The 15479-nt window shown below is 47.4% G+C and overlaps 3 protein-coding genes and 1 non-coding gene across 6 annotated transcripts; all 4 read right to left on the reverse strand.

The window, feature by feature from the left end:
• Positions 1-1257: 1257 nt before the first annotated feature.
• Positions 1258-3643, reverse strand: LOC112875217 (cinnamoyl-CoA reductase 1-like). Its single transcript, XM_025938987.1, has 6 exons — positions 3373-3643; positions 3076-3254; positions 2816-3004; positions 2377-2539; positions 1784-1970; positions 1258-1649 (listed from the first exon to the last, which is right to left on the reverse strand). Exons 1-6 carry the CDS (start codon positions 3497-3499, stop codon positions 1505-1507), a joined length of 990 nt encoding a protein of 329 aa, XP_025794772.1. The 5' UTR covers positions 3500-3643; the 3' UTR covers positions 1258-1504.
• A 164-nt stretch (positions 3644-3807) lies between these two features.
• LOC112875216 (multiple inositol polyphosphate phosphatase 1) lies at positions 3808-8978 on the reverse strand. The gene is made up of 11 exons (XM_025938985.1): positions 8747-8978; positions 7873-7957; positions 7265-7564; positions 6936-7094; positions 6197-6337; positions 6032-6088; positions 5492-5630; positions 5300-5404; positions 4965-5182; positions 4394-4435; positions 3808-4256 (listed from the first exon to the last, which is right to left on the reverse strand). Exons 1-11 carry the CDS (start codon positions 8878-8880, stop codon positions 4077-4079), a joined length of 1560 nt encoding a protein of 519 aa, XP_025794770.1. The 5' UTR covers positions 8881-8978; the 3' UTR covers positions 3808-4076.
• Positions 8979-9660: 682 nt separating this feature from the next.
• On the reverse strand, positions 9661-9821 carry LOC112878362. The gene has a single exon (XR_003225695.1). It is a non-coding gene; the product is annotated as a U1 spliceosomal RNA (small nuclear RNA).
• Positions 9822-10341: 520 nt separating this feature from the next.
• LOC112877836 (protein FLX-like 1) lies at positions 10342-14807 on the reverse strand. 3 transcript variants are annotated; one of them, XM_025942207.1, is made up of 5 exons: positions 14133-14807; positions 12602-12774; positions 12074-12163; positions 11811-11920; positions 10342-10768 (listed from the first exon to the last, which is right to left on the reverse strand). In XM_025942207.1, the coding sequence occupies exons 1-5, from the start codon at positions 14681-14683 to the stop codon at positions 10676-10678; spliced, it is 1017 nt and encodes a 338-aa protein (XP_025797992.1). In that variant the 5' UTR covers positions 14684-14807; the 3' UTR covers positions 10342-10675. The 3 variants fall into 3 exon arrangements, with proteins under 3 accessions (XP_025797992.1, XP_025797993.1, XP_025797994.1); XM_025942208.1 differs by lacking the exon at positions 12074-12163; XM_025942209.1 differs by lacking the exons at positions 11811-11920; positions 12074-12163.
• Positions 14808-15479: the final 672 nt, after the last annotated feature.

Raw genomic sequence — 15479 nt, forward strand, 5'->3', positions numbered from 1 at the left:
CGATCCGACGGCTCAAAGTCGTCTGGAATTTGGATCGCGATTCTTAATCGCGATCCAAACTCAGGGTCCGTTTGAAGGAAAACTTTAATACTAGGGACCATTATATAAAATATCCGCTGTCGTTTTGCCCGCCTGGTCCCGAGCCGCACACAGTATTGAGCTGACGCTGACGGGCGACGGCGACGGCGAGCCGACAAATCGAGAGATTCCCAGCCGCGGCGGACCTCACCGCCCTGCGCCGCGCTCGCCGGCGGGTTCCGATTGCTTCGCGGGCTCCGGCTCCTCCTCCTCTCCTCTTCCGATGCTCGTCCCTCCGCCTAAGCGCCGTCCTCCGCAGCATCATCGCCCGCGTGCTGGCGCGCACCGCGGTCGCGTCCATGGCGCTTCGGGGCACGCACCAGCCGCCTGATGCGCTGCCCCGGCTTCATGGCCCGCCCCTGCCCCGCCCGCACGTTGCGTAACGACGAAGGTGCGGATTCCCGTCTCCGGCTACCACGGCTTCTCGGCGCTGCCTTCTCGGACGGTGGCCGCGCCTCGTCGAGGGGAACGGCGGTGGCGGGAGGAAGACAAGAAGTGCGTCCGCTGTGTAAATGTCCACCCAATCTCGACCGCACGTATCCGATCAAGCGGCTAGGGAGGACGCAGGTATTTGAGATACCGTCCGGGGTGGTCGGTATCTCATTTACCATCCACCCCGGGGTCGCCGTCTCGCCGGCACTCCGCCGCGCGCCGGCGTTCTTCGTCGTAGCGGAGGCGGTCGCTCGCCCTGCAATTGATTTGTGCACGGGAAGCCCCTCACCGCCGGCATTTGCCTTTGCCCCAGCTGAAGGGCCTCCGAGCCACTGACACCGGCGGCGCATTGCCGAAGGGATCTGTACTTCAGCCGGCGCCGAGAATGGAACGTCGCAATGGACAGAAAATGAGGCCAACAGCGATGGAGAAGCAGCAGGAGCTGCCGGGCGGATTTCCCGGCAACGCGTTGCTTGCAACTCTGCTGCACAATGAGCTCGGTGCTCGGCTGCCCGTGCTCTTCGCGGCCGTCATCCTCCACAACAGTCTTTCTTTCTTCTCTTTTCGAAGGAAAAACTTTCCACAACAGCCACAATCCGGCATAGTTGCTTGGGCACAGCAAAGCATTGCGTTACTCCCTTCCTATTTCATAAAAAAAAAGCATTGTGCTACTGTAAACTGCAGTATTACTGTAACTGAACCTTTTCGTTTAGATAAGAACGAGCAGAATGGCATGGCACAATACAGTCATATCAACCATTACAACGGTCAGCGTTGGCGTCATGTCAACAGGCATCACAATTTGGTACTTGAAACTTCATGTTTCAGAATGGACATCTTGCAAACGTTTGAGCATTTTTAGCCCAGCCCTGAGCTAGATTGCACGATTCCAACGGTATCTTATTACCTAGTGACACCCTTATTACTGTTCTGTAGTACTAGCAAGGCCCAGGAAAGACATCACAGATTCACAGAACCCAGCCATCATCACCCATTAGAAGATGAACCCTCTGCTCTTGAGGCTCTCCACGGCATCCCTGATGATCTTCTCCACGGGGCTGACCTGCAGCCCTAGCGCGATGAGTTTCTTCGACCCCACCTCCGCTCTCACCAGCCCGGGCTGGGTATCCTTGGGCAACCTGCAACACAAAGCAACAGCACAGTGCAAGGCTCAGGCACATGCCCAGAGTCAGAGATTGCTCTCTCTCACAGACACCAAAGTTTCGTTCATTTTTCATGGAGAAAAGGTTTGGATGGTCGCTTGCTTGCTTACTTGGGCACTTTGTAGTTGGGATACATCTCGGCGACTTTGGCCGCGAAGTCGCTCCAGTGACAGATGGACTCCACGCAGATGTGCCTACCGGACGCTGATGGGTTCTCGAACACGAGGATATGAGCCAAGGCAACGTCTTCCACATGGACTGGTCCCATGAAGAAATCCGCGTACTCCTCTGCGCAACCTGCAGGCAGGCAGGAAGATGCTGCTTTAATTCTGAACACTACGTACATGTCACTTTTGTTTTGTTTGCACAATGCCAATGCACGATCATTGTATCAACTGAAACCGCTGGTGCCTGAAATTTGTTCATGTACAGTATCAAGTAGGGGGGAAAAAAGGTTTCTCTTGGAGACAATTTTTTCTAAAAAAATGTAGTAAAAACTAAAAAGGGTTCAGAGCTGAGGTAACAACCTAGTACTGATCATGACAGAACGTTCAGCATGCTGATTTGAAGATGCTTATCAGAAGGACCAGGACATGATAAGTTGAAATTGCATTCACTTTTTAGATGAAAGAATAAAAAGAATATCAAATACTGTCCTACCTTAGCGACCAATACATTATCAACTACTATGAAATACGCTTACCTTCAAGGAGGCGACGAAACATGGCCATGCTAGCGTTGATGGCTGGTGGAATCATCGGCCCCAGAACTGTCCCCGGGTTCACCACAACCACATCTAGCCCTTTCTCCTCCGCAAACTTCCACGCTGCCTTCTCTGCCAGTGTCTTGGAAGCAGGGTACCAAATCTACACGCAGAAGCAAAGGGGGCCTGAGATTACAGCGCGATTACTGACGAGATGCATGCTCTGCAGAAGTTGCATCCTGCAAATCCTGCAGACCATCTTCAGTGTTGAACTGTTGATGATCACTACGCTTCCCAAGATGATGCCTGATGGCATCATCAGATAATATAGACATCTACTGATGTAGTACGCTACGATGCCATTGTTCCAAAGTTCAGAGTTCATCGAGGAGGAAGAACCCAAGCTGCAGTTGCGCAGTATGCAGGCAGACAGTCTCACCCCGTTCTCCTCGCAGTAGTCGATGTCGGTCCAGCAGCGCTCGTCGCGGACCTCGCCGGCGGGCCACCCGGGGCTGGGCACGATGGCCGAGATGGACGAGGTCACCACCACCCGCCGCACGCCCCCGGCCTCCTTGGCGGCGCGCAGCACGTTCTGCGTCCCTTCCACCGCCGGCACCATCAGCTGATTCTGCTACCAAAAAGCCTTGTGAGCGGGCGGGCGGCGATGGGGCAACGGCACCACGGCGAAGTTTGTACTACCAGGTGGTCCTTGACGGGGTCGACGGTGCAGGGGGAGGCGAGGTGGAAGACGCCCGAGCAGCCCCGCGCGGCGTCGGTGAGCGCGGCGCCGTCGAGGAGGTCGCAGCGGAAGATGCTGAGGCGGCCCTCGCCGGCGCCGGCGGCGAGCGCCAGGAGGTGGTCCGTCTCCGCCTTGTCATCTGCACATCACCGCGCAAACGATAACCTCCGCGTCGCAGGCGAGCCACCAGTGTTTTCTGCGCGACGGCGCTGTGGCGAGCTTCGGAAAGCAAAGCCGGCGAGCGCGGCGCTACTGACCGGGGTTGAGGACGCCGGCCCGGACGGTGTAGCCGCGGTCGAGGAGGCCGCGGACGAGCGTCGAGCCGATGAAGCCGCTGGCGCCGGTGACCAGCACCGTCTCCCCCTTGGCTTCCCCGCTCGCCATGTCCCGATGTTCCCTCCGCCGTGCCGTGTCGAGGTCTCTGTGCTCTAGAGTGGCTACCGGACACTCGATCTCTCTTGGGATGCGGTTGGTACCCGCTTCGGATCTGACAAAACAGTAACCTCTTCTGGATCTTTTTAACAAAGGACACAGTCCGGCACAGTTAATTGGGCACTGCAGCAACACATGTGCTGCTGCACACCGTCACGGCGTCACTGACCTCCCGACTTTCGTACAGGTAAGATAAGAACTGAACAATAAATGGCACGGCACAGTCCACGTATGTCGTTCCAGTAGGAGCTACAATGACATGATGCAACAGCGGAGAGCTACGCCTCGACGACCTCGATGCGATGCATCTCACCACGAAGAAGAGTCTGAATTGAAACTGAATTTACATTGTCAGAGGCATCTTTCCCTGAAGAACTGACGCCTCATACACTTTCGAGTTTCGACTCGGCCGTACAAAACACCTCAGGTTAGTGCGTCGGTTAATCTCGTTCTCTGCTCGTGCTCGCACGCAGACACGGTTGCAGGTCTGCGTCTGATGGTGACGGTGGCAGATGATTGCTAGCGTGGCTTACAACTCGGTCTTGACGCTTTCAGCGCTCACGGCGCGGTACCCTTTCTGCGAGAACAATCCTACGAAGAAACTGGACACCTTGGTGGTGAACGAAGCAGGCTCATCGCACGCCACAGGGGGATTGATCTTGCATATCATGTTGTAGTCATGCTTCAGGTGTGGTTTGACTATCTTCTCCTGTACTCGCAAACATCATTAATAAGCAAAGTTCTTCGAAATAACTGGCAGTCAAAAACGCCCTTCGTATCTTGAGTGTGATGCTTAAATATGAGGGGCGCCTTAAAACAAGGAAACTGAAGAGGCCGCGTTCTTACCTTGAACTCCTCGAATGGACAGAAGTCTTTGTTGCCGCACCCCTGCATACATATGGTCCAACATAGCGAACGATGCATTAGAGAATTTAGCAACGACTATGTATCTTACAATGTACAACTAAGCTTGCTATATGCAAAACATTTACTTCTACAAGGACAGCTGTGCCTTTTAGTCCCAAGCAAGTTGGGCTAGGCTAAAACGTTTACAAACGAAACAAAAGGGAGCACACAATTAAAGGCAAGAAGGTGCCTAGTGTGGAAACCACTATTAGCTGATTTCTAAGACTAAATAACACCACATTCGTGTTTATGTTTGGGCAGTACTGCTAACAAGCTACAAAGTTCAAATTCAATATGTGACAGACAGTATAAACAAGAGAAACCTGTGACATAAAAATCAATATCCATCCTCCTCTTGGGTCTAGTTTTGACTTCAAATTATTTAACTGAGTACAGAACCTCTCCCCTCTACTACCAAAATGACCCAACTTTAGAGGAGCAAAAGAGGGTTCACATATTTTGTTATATTCAGCAGCAGGTAGAACAAAAATTGAAAGTTAACAAGTCTTACTGGCATTGAAACTGGGACTTCATTGTGTAGAACTTGAACGAAGTACGAGTTATTTTGACCCCCAGAAGTGCTTGCATCCGAAGTTTTTCCTGGGCATTGATATAAAACCAGCATATTGTTACCAGCAAAAGGAGCTACAACACTGCCCTTCCAGTTTCTTCCCTGTGGTGGCATAGGGGGTACGTCCAATGCTTCCTCCTGTTGTATCTTTTCAAAATCTAAGCAGGAAAAACATTAATATATGTAGATATGTCAAATGAGATACCAATCATCAATATGTCATTCATAGAGGAAGAATTAATGCACCAATGGCCTAGGGGCAGAGGGGGATGTACCTGAGCCTTCAAGAAAAAGACCAAGAAGGCAGCTGAAAGGAACAACAGTTTCTGCATGTGCAAATCGGAGCCTTGCCTTTTCATATGTACCATCGGGGTGGTTTTCTACGTTACCAAGAATTATTAGCTATAATTCCAAGAAACAGATACTAACAACCAGCTAAATTTGCTGGACTCATGAAATAGAGTTACCTTCTTTAGCTATGATTGCTTCTTCCATTGACTGGACAACATCCTTGAGCAATGGCAGTCCCATACGGTAGTTAATTGACTCACCATAGCCTTTTAGAACAAAACCCTCCAGATCATCTGTCCACTCTAGAAAATAAACCTGAAGAGCACATTGTTTACCTTGACTATTAAACAAAAGCAAAGCAAATGGATGCTGAAGAATTACTTTCAAAGCATACAAACATCAGTCAGAAAGAGTAATAGATTACTGAAGAAAGAAACCTAAAGTGCAGGTCAGAAAGCATGCTAACTATGTTCTGCTAACACATTATTTTCATGTAATATACTCAACTTCATGATCAGCACAGTTATTGGATCCAATAGGATGTGCTATCAACCAACCAACAACAGGTGAGAAATGAGAATATTCCAATATTTATGCAGTGTATTTGTACACCAAGACACCAAGCACAAAAGGGGGGAAGTTAATACAGTTAAGACATGCAAGAAATTTCAAGCATGAAGCATGGCAAAAAGCTATAGATGTCCAGAGATGCCTACCTCAGCTTCATTAAAAAGCCCACAAGCTTGATTGGTTATATTCAATAAAGATGCTTCCTGGTTTGAGAAACATTCGAAAGTTAATCATATTTACTCCAGTGTGTCCATGTAGGTATTTTCAGAAACACATGGAAGAAATCCCCAGCACCATTTTGCACTCATTACCTGCTTACAAAGAAACCAGAGGGAAGAGACATCCTGAGTTGTAAAATTGAGGTGATAACGATTGACAAGTGCAGCTGTGACATGCTCCAGAATCGGCTCCTTTTGCTTCTCGACATCAGGCTCCTTCCTTTTCCTGTATGCCTGGTGGTTTCAAGGTTTCAAATTTACTGATCTTTAGTCAAATACTAGTCATTGCAAGTTGGGCAAGCAAACAGACAATATTTAGCATACCGTACGTCTAGCAATTTACAAGTGTAAAAAAGGAAATGATATCCTTAACGTAGAAGGCACAAAAAAAAATGTGAGACATAGGCATGACCCTTCTAAAGAGAAATGGAATAAAGCAGCTGAGATGAATTCATAAGCCGCAAATGTGCAAACAGAAGAGTGGATGCATCTCATGAAACAATTATCTGTAAAAGAACAGAGTAACATCTCGAGGCCACATGTTTATACGTTAGCATTTATGAGGTATGAAATTGTTTAGCAACTAACATGGTAGCACTATTTGATACCGGTGCTGCCAATTTATGTCTTCCTATAAGGTACATTCTACAGGGCTTAATTAGAGTAGGTATGTGCTGCTTCAAGGATCAAAATGTTTAAAACATTTTTCTAATAAGACCAAGGTATGTGCAGCCTCTAGATACAGAAATAACAGAACAAAAAACTCAGGTCACATAAACGCATCTGTCCATGTTTTTCTTCTCAAAAATGTTAGTGCTGCAATAAATAATACCTTGTATGTTTCACAGCTGTCAAAGAATCTGAGACAAATATCACTTGCACGACTCTCGCTCAGAACAGAAAAGGCACGGTTCTTCCCTGGTCCAAGCTTTCCTTTCCCAGAAAGCAATCCAAAACCAAATGCTACTGCACTAGCTGATGCTCGAGAAACCTGCACTTTGAAACATATAGCGATAGTTAACCTGCTGTGGCACAGTAGAAATCAGCAACATTTGATATGACTGCAGTTCGAACCATCTATGCTGATTCACCTATTCTGCTCAGTAATCAGAATCACCTTAGTGTAAATCAAAGAAGCTATGTCAGAGGCTCAAAGCTAACCTGGGTTGCTCTTATTGAATATACATCAGGGTGATATTCATCATCAAATAGGTCTTGAAACCTCTCCTTCACTCTGGTGGCTAAGTTGTAGAGCTCTTCTTCTCCTTCACTAGTCAGCTCACCACCTTTAGTCCTACCCTTCCAACGTGACTCCCAGCCCTTTATCCAGGATGGAACTTTCTTCAGAGAATCACTCTTGAGACCTTGTTTTGCCTCATTCATAAGAGCTTCCAGCCTAATTGCCAATCTATCCAGCTCCTTGATTCGCTTCTTGGTAGGAGCGCGAGTCCCATGCCTTGCCTATGAAACAAAAACAAAATTATCAAATAATTTCCCTTTTATCCCACCTAAACACGCACTCCTTGCTGTGCAGTATATAATTATATTTGCGATTAATATACAAAATATAGACAGTTTGTGCATTACACACTAGGATCATTCCTAGCTCAAAAGGAGATCAGCACCATATATAGAAATCTTAAATATGATGGTTGTTAGTTACACTATTCTTCTCCACACAATCTGGACGAACATGAAGTCGCGAACACATTGGGAAGAAATAGAACAGGGTATATCAACAGCAGGAAATTTTATGGAAGCAAACTTACCACAAGATTGAGGTGGATGACACGGCACCCATCTGGGATTGGTGGCATTGAGTTGACACTACTGGACCCTCTGGACACATCGTACCTGGACATTGCAAAGGGATTAGAGTATTTAGTTCAGTGAAGAAAAGGTGGGGCCAGCCGGCCAGGAATCAATTTATGGTTTCACACAACAGTATTATTCAGATGAAGCTTATTACTGGCATGAGCCCTAGATGGCAAACCCCTGTTTCATTTCTGATAGTATTATTCAGACCACACTTATATGAGTTCTACGTGCCAGGCCTCCATTTCAATTTCTGACACTTGTAAAACGCAATATATTCATATAAAGCACCATAAGATCATAGCAACATTTATTTAAATGGTTGTATTGTACCACCCTAGATATAGCCAAAATTCAGGTCTAAATGTTTCAGCAGATCCATTATCTACACTACAAGCTAACAATGAAAATGTTCGGGTTTACATCAGACGGACAATCGAGTTCCATTCGCCAGAAATTTAGTTCAATCGTGGGCTTGTGGCAGCGTCACCACGAGGCAGAGCTGCGGAGGTCTGTACAGGTGCCCGGAGTTGTTCCCCGCCCATTTCATAGAAGTCTAGTGATGGGCACCTTAGGAGCCGCGCAGCAGATACACGGGGTGGCGGGGTCAGTTTGCCCAGCTCGCGCTTCATCCCCCTCGCATGAAGCGCGGCCGACGGCGCCCCAACTGCGGCAGGGCCCAAAGTCCCAAACCACCCGCCCCCAAATGCTAAGCCCTAGGCCGAATCTCCCCTGATAACGCGATGTGAACACATAGACTCGAATCCCACAAGAGAACAGGTTCACATCAGTGGCTAGAGAGCCTCGAGCGGCGAAGTGAGGCGTCACCTGGTGACCGTTGAGAGGTGGCGGCGGACGTCGAACTCGCCGGCCCCAACCGCCCTCCGGACGGGGGCGGCCGCGACAAGCGCGGCGACGACGAGGAGCAGCAGCTGGGGGAGCGGCACGCGCGGAGCAGCCATGGCGAATTCGATTCGCCTTCTCGATTTGGTGCCTTTTTTTTTTCCTTCCAAGGTGGGGAAGAGGGCTTGGCGCCTGGTGGGTTCGAGTCGTTCGATGGTTTGGACGGCGTCTGTCTCGTGTTTAGGTGGGCGGCGGCGGACACGTCCCCTCTGCCACCTGGACGGTTCGTTGGGGGGCGCCGTCGCGCTGGACGGCCGCGATTGCGCGGAGCACGGCGTGCTGGGTTTAAAATGTGCCCGTGCGACGCTACGCTGCCACGTGGTAGCACGTACTCCCACGCGGCTGATACGGCATGGGTACACGGAGAACTCTTCGGATCAAAGCACGCGTGAAGCATGCTCACTAGTGGTAGCGTTGTTTGGTAGTAAACTGATTTAGTACATGTATTAATGAACATCGTGCTACTAAACTTGAGCTTTGATTTCCAGTTTTAGGTGTAGGACCGTAATGTCTTCAAATGAAACACAAAGCTAACTAAAGAGAGTTCATAAATACCTTAGCAAAACTAACCAAGACAGTCCATAAAGATAAGTATTCCACTACTTATAGCGAGGACCAATCTTTTCTTTGTTTAAATTAAATGGAGGACCATAATGTGAAATATCGAAATAAAAAAGGAAGAATACAATTGGCCAACGATGACCCCAAAAGTCGCCCAATATTTCAAAATATAGAAATTTTAGTTCACTCGAACGCTCTGCCCCAAACGAGGACCGTTCTGCAAACCTAGCACCCTCCAATCGAAGCTTTAGGGACCAAAATTTAATTTATTAGAATTAGCGGGGGCCGCGCGAACGCGTACCCCCTCTACCACAAATTATGACGTCCACTCTCCCACTTGGGGAGATGGTAAGCCAACGCACCCGCCAAGTGCAATGCGGGCCATTGGCCTAGGCCACGGGTCTTCTTGATCGCCCGTCGACCCCGTCCAGGTAAGTATGGAGCAACGGCGCCCGGGGCGATGATCTTATAGCGGGAGCTCGCGGCGGATCTCGCTTCGGCTGCCGAGGTGGTACTAAAACCGCAGACCGAACCGAGGCGTTTCTCCGCCCTGCCGTAGTGCCGCCAAGTCCTCGTGGGCTTGGGAAACATGTATGGGCCTTTTATGTTTGGCCCGCCGCAGCCTGCAGCCTGCAGCTTCTCGGTCGTCCTCCTCCCTTAAACATGGGCTCCGTTGGGCTTGAAGGATGTATTCGATACGCTAGGCTACGTTGTGTTTTCCCAATTCTGATTTCATCTACATGCTCTCGCGAAAGAGACAAGAATTCCTACAAAAGAAATGCCACAATTTTTACACACGAATCAGGTGCACGAGTAAGAAATGCCACATACATTTCTTAATCCAGAGCATGAATGTATATACTGATGCTATGGCCATCTCTGCTAAGCAGAAGCAATGAGCGAATTTTCTAGGTCTCGCAGTCAACAACAACAAAACTTGATCTCGGCGAGCAAAGATGTGATCCAACTTGCAGTCAGTATCCATTCATATGTACATTGTCTGCACCACTACAAGTTCGAGTCATCAGCAATTCAGCATCCCTGAATAACAACACCGATTTGCAGAACTAACTGATAAATCATTTGGCTAGTACAACGAGAGGCAAGAAAGATTTTTGCTCCAAAATCCGCCTCATACATTCTGGAACAAATTAAACAGAAAAAAAAACATGAACAAGAGGACTTATAGCACTTCCATAGTTCCATGTAATGAACATCTCTAACATGCATAATTTGGCTGACTCTACGACTATACTTTTACATTGGTAAGTCAAAGCTATCTTGAGTTGGCAGTCATCTTTGAACATTGGTGTGCTGGCTCTCATATTGTCCATAGGAAACAGGTTGACTCATGTAATGAGAATTGCCTTGCATGTGCAGATGAGCCTGTAATTTAGAAAATAGAGATGTCAAGATCAGATTCAAGGTCAATTTTCGGTTCAGCTGCTTGCTATCTTAAGCAGTGCTTATTTTAAAGATGCATTGGGGAAATAGCAATTTTAAAACAAAATAAAAAAATTCTTCGTCCACAGCAACGACCACGCCCGAATTTCATTACTTAGCAAAGCAACAAAATACAAAGTCCATCATCCAGACGTAGTGTTGAACACGCGCCAGAACTAATGGCCTTACCAAAGAGACACCAAACAACTGGGCGTGGTCCTATTTTGACAACAGAGCACATAGGGCTCTCTTTACTACCAAAAGCGTAGCGCAGCAAAATAAAAATAAAAATAAAATTCTATCACTTTTTTTGGCAAAACATATTAATGTCAAACACTCTGTTTAGGAAATGGGGAATATTGACTGGACCAAAAATATCTAGAGTCATGCCAGATGAGATTATCACAGTTAGTGTGATGCCAATAGTGGAAGGCTTGAAGCAGTGTACATGTCTACAGGCACCTTTCCAGAAATTAATCCCCAACAGGATAGTAGTTATGTTTCTGATGCAACCATGCAAGTGGTTCGCATACTAAAGAGTAAGTAGTAGTATGTCAACCAAGGAGGTTATTTAACTGGTGAATGTATAAAATAAAGTGATCATGCCAATCTACTCAACTTCTTACAGATAAAAGGGGAATTCCACAAATACTAAACAACAAGACATATTATTTAGAGATCCAGTGCAAATGCACAAAAGAGTGGAAACAAAATTTTCAGTGTACTAGGAAAGATATATAAAAGGGTAAAAACGAGAAACATAACATAAAATAGAAAAGGAGAGAAGAGATAAAGGGTTGACATTAGCCATCCAAAATAAATGACTGTGCTTCGAAATTGAACATCACAAATAAGAAATCAATTCTGGAATCATATTTTCATTGGTGTGATTCAACAGACTACAGTTATTAATCCAGGCAAAAAATATTGTAGTTCAGAAAAACTAAAGCAAATAAGAGAACAATCACAAAGCAAGTAAGCAAACCTGATTAGTGCTATAAGCATCGGGATAAGACTGTGCAGCATATGTTGCCTCAGGATTACCATACATTGTGGTATATGTTGCCTCAGAATTGCCATAAGCTGCAGCATATCCTGAGATAGGATTTTTTTAAAAAAAAACTAATTCAGAACAAATACACAAGAAAGTTGACGCAATTTGAAGTCAGATCTAGCTTCAACTATAAATCCTCCACGATAAAAGAAGGCAGGCTAAAAGGCTGGTTTCTTAATTAAGTTAAAGCACACCTGTTTGGAGAAGCCAGAAGATGTAGGGATAGTCTTCTGAATAGTACCCAGGGCCCACTCGAGTAACCACCCCTCGTATAAAACAATAGCCTAGTGCTACTGTGTTAGAATTACCAAACAGTTTCTTTGATTCATACGAGAAGCTAGTTTTATCCCCTTCTCCACCATAGAGCCTAAAGCTTGCTGTTTAGATAACCTTATTAAGCCGGTGGAACTAGAACAGGCCATAAATTAGTAAGTTCATGGGACAAGTAGCTTCAATAATATTTTCAAAAGCACTTATAGGTTTCTACAGTGCTTCAGGGTATTAAGATTGATTGAAAGCTTTTTTGGAGCTATCACAACAAGCAAAATTGGAATTTGTACAGGTTTCACAAAGCCATGCTGCTAAAAGCAATTGGTTTTTGTCAAACAGCCTAAAATGCCATATGGCCAATATGCTAAGGCCCTAAGCCTATTGTCCCTTAATACTTAAATTCTACTTAAAAGGGAAGTGATAATATACTCAAAGCAGATTCAGTATGGTACCAGAGTTAGGAACAGCTGCTGCTGGGTTGACAGCAGTGGTCCCTTTTTCAGCATTTAAAAGCTCTCCCCGAAGCCTTTCAATCTCACTAGCCACAGCGATCATGTTTTTCTCCATCGCTTTACTTTGCTCAAGGTTATCAGAATGTGCCTTCTTTTCGAAATCAACCGCAGCTCTGTAAATATTATGCGAAAGACATCAGAGAAAAACAATATATCCATTCTAGGTCCAATCATAGACCCAGATTGTGACTTATGTGCCTAGTTGAAAATTCAGGAAAAGTTTATGGACCCCTAGTGCATTTCACTGTGATTATTGTTTTTGAGAGGAAGGACTAGTGTGCTTCAGGTGGGATGGTAGATGCCGTGGCAGATCAATGGATTGGTAGAAATGAGCTGATAAGATCTTTGCAGAACATGCAGCCACATCACACTTCATTCTTGGTTGAATTTTGTTTATTGTTCACAGGCTCGAGCCTGAACCTTTTGTGTTTGTCCAAAATATCCTGGGTCCAAATAATTAGCCTTTTGCCAGTTGCAGGCTTCGCATATGTATTTAGATTTGAATCAGGTTTATGCCACCTATAAACTAGTGCATCTGGTAAAAAAGCTCAAGCAGGGAAATAGCTTATGAGTAAATGCAATAACTATAATTGATCAAACGTGCCCCTTTTATTTTAAAGCTACAAGGCTGTTAGGTTCATTATTTGGCCTAAACAAGTGTTGTGCGCTACACTCTCTATGCCCACTGGAAATACTTCACCATGAAAAGTGTGGTGGAATGGCCTGCATGTCAACCTCGCAACTTTCCTCAACAAAGAAGACAGATAATGTTTCAATTCACCCAAACTGTGATATAATAATACAAAACCCTTAGTAGATGACAATATCATACAATTCAATAGCTTCTATGCATTAATCTCAAATTCTCAATAAACTAGTCCAAAGCTTAAAGCAAAGCAAGTCGCAGAATTGGGTTATTGCTAGTACTCTGATCAGATCCCTGTGCACACATTATTAGTTGTTACTTGGTGCCAGTGTGTAATGGGACACTACTGCTGCAAATCCACTTGAAGTATCATTCTATCGAAGATGCATCAACTAGGAAATGTAATCATGGCAACGCTACCAGGCTGTCAACTCATTATTCATTAAGCATCTAAAAAGACAATGCTAGTCTGTTGTAAGCAAACCAGGTGTAATTGGCATACTGACAGTGTAAAAGCTTCTTTGACTTGTGAGGACAAAATTTATATCTTTTACTGGATGCTGTGCGTGTATGACAGCTCTCTGAAGCAGACTTGCGAGCAGGTATGAAGAGCAGCTGTGCAGCAGATATATCCTAATCATCCTACATAAAGATGTAGCATGCTTTGATGCTCTTGTGTAATTACAAACTTCGCAAACAGCAATAATCAAAATGCATGATATTTTCAATTTATTTGGAAGACATGTTGAGGTCTAAAAAATCATCTAAACGCATGTTTAGCGGTGGATACTAAATGCAAGTGGTTAACTGAACCAACAGCAATACCTGCCCTTCTGGATCTCCCGGCGCATCGTTTCAATCTGCGCCCGGACGGCATCGGTCTTACTCGTCTCGGCCTGCTTGCGCGCGAGCTGCTCCCGCAGGCCCTGGAGCCGGTTGACGAGCTCGGTGCGCGCCGCCGCGAGCACCTGGACGTCGGCGTGCACCTTGTCGACCTCCGCGCGCGCCGCGGAGACGGCCCGCGCCTCGGCCTCGATGTGCGCGGCCTGCTCCGCCAGGGCGTCCACCTCGCCCTCCCGCTCGGCGCGGGCCCTGGTGGCGGCGACGGAGACCGCCCGCAGCTCGTGCTGCGCCGCGATGAGCTGCTTCTGGAGCGCGACGTGCGTGGCGGCGAACCGCTGGTTGTCGACGAGCAGCTCCTGGATGTCCAGGTTCCGGTCGAGGAGGCGCTGCTCGATCGCGGCGAAGGCGGGGTGCGCGGCGGGGCCCGGCGCGGGCGCGGGGGCGGCGGGCGCCGCGGGCCCCGGCGCGCGGCCGAGGAGGGGCGGGTTGGGATCGTGCAGGCTGATGACGTGGGGCCCGCGCCGCGCGGCCATCGGTGGCGGCGGGGGATGGTGGCTGGCGTCTCCGCGCTGGGGATTGGGATCGGATTGGGCGTTCGCCTCGGCGAGGGCAGAGGCGAGACGGAAAGGAAGGAAGCGGGGGAAGACGAGGACGAGCACCGTCGGTCGACGCTAGTCTACCTTCTGGGCCTTTTTGTGGGTTGAATTCGCTGGATCATGTGGGCCAAGAGAGAGCTCATACAATTCCACCACACGCACAAAGACACTTTCCCCCCATCTCCCTCGACAATAAAAGCCCATAGGAGCCCAACGACGGAACCTCATCCGGCCCAGAGGTCCCTTTTTCCACAACTGTCGGTTCAAGTTGCATTGTCTTGATGGTTGGTTTGCGGTTAGGAGCACGAGTCGTGTGTGATTATGGTTTCGTGTTGACTTTGGTCGCTGGAATCTCAACCAAATTCTTTGAAAATTCGGTGCAGGCAGACGGAGACGCGGCACAGGTTGTCCGGCCGACGTGTACCGTACGCGCTCCGTCCGCGTGAAGCCTCCTCCAACCCCGTAACCTAGTACGTTTGCTGACTCTGGTCGTATGTAGAAGCAGCCGGATGCGGACCGCAACGTCAAGACACGGATCCTGACCCGCGCGCCATCAATGCCAGTTTTGTCGTGTTTAGAAATCCTCCACGCCGCCGCTAGAGGTACAAAAGTGGATGATGACATTTGTTTGGTGCTTCTTGCGTCCTAAGAATGTCAGTATGTTTGGGAGATTTTACCAGTGAGATTAAAGAAAAGTAGATCCATCAATTTCTATTTTATTCTAGTCTAAGCT

Source organism: Panicum hallii, chromosome 9, assembly GCF_002211085.1.
Source record: "Panicum hallii strain FIL2 chromosome 9, PHallii_v3.1, whole genome shotgun sequence".
Taxonomy (NCBI): Eukaryota; Viridiplantae; Streptophyta; class Magnoliopsida; order Poales; family Poaceae; genus Panicum; species Panicum hallii.

Coding starts and splice junctions, on each gene's coding strand:
- LOC112875217 (XM_025938987.1), bottom strand. CDS start 3,499: ATGGCGAGCGGGGAAGCCAAGGGGGAGACGGTGCTGGTCACCGGCGCC. Junction 3,255..3,372: donor GGCCGGCGTCCTCAACCCCG/GTCAGTAGCGCC, acceptor GGTGATGTGCAG/ATGACAAGGCGGAGACGGAC. Junction 1,971..2,376: donor GTTTCGTCGCCTCCTTGAAG/GTAAGCGTATTT, acceptor GCCTGCCTGCAG/GTTGCGCAGAGGAGTACGCG.
- LOC112875216 (XM_025938985.1), bottom strand. CDS start 8,880: ATGGCTGCTCCGCGCGTGCCGCTCCCCCAGCTGCTGCTCCTCGTCGTC. Junction 7,095..7,264: donor ATTCAATAAGAGCAACCCAG/GTTAGCTTTGAG, acceptor TTCAAAGTGCAG/GTTTCTCGAGCATCAGCTAG. Junction 6,338..6,935: donor ACAGCTGTGAAACATACAAG/GTATTATTTATT, acceptor TGAAACCACCAG/GCATACAGGAAAAGGAAGGA.
- LOC112877836 (XM_025942207.1), bottom strand. CDS start 14,683: ATGGCCGCGCGGCGCGGGCCCCACGTCATCAGCCTGCACGATCCCAAC. Junction 12,164..12,601: donor AGCAGCTGTTCCTAACTCTG/GTACCATACTGA, acceptor CAGTAGCACTAG/GCTATTGTTTTATACGAGGG. Junction 11,921..12,073: donor CTTCTGGCTTCTCCAAACAG/GTGTGCTTTAAC, acceptor ATCCTATCTCAG/GATATGCTGCAGCTTATGGC.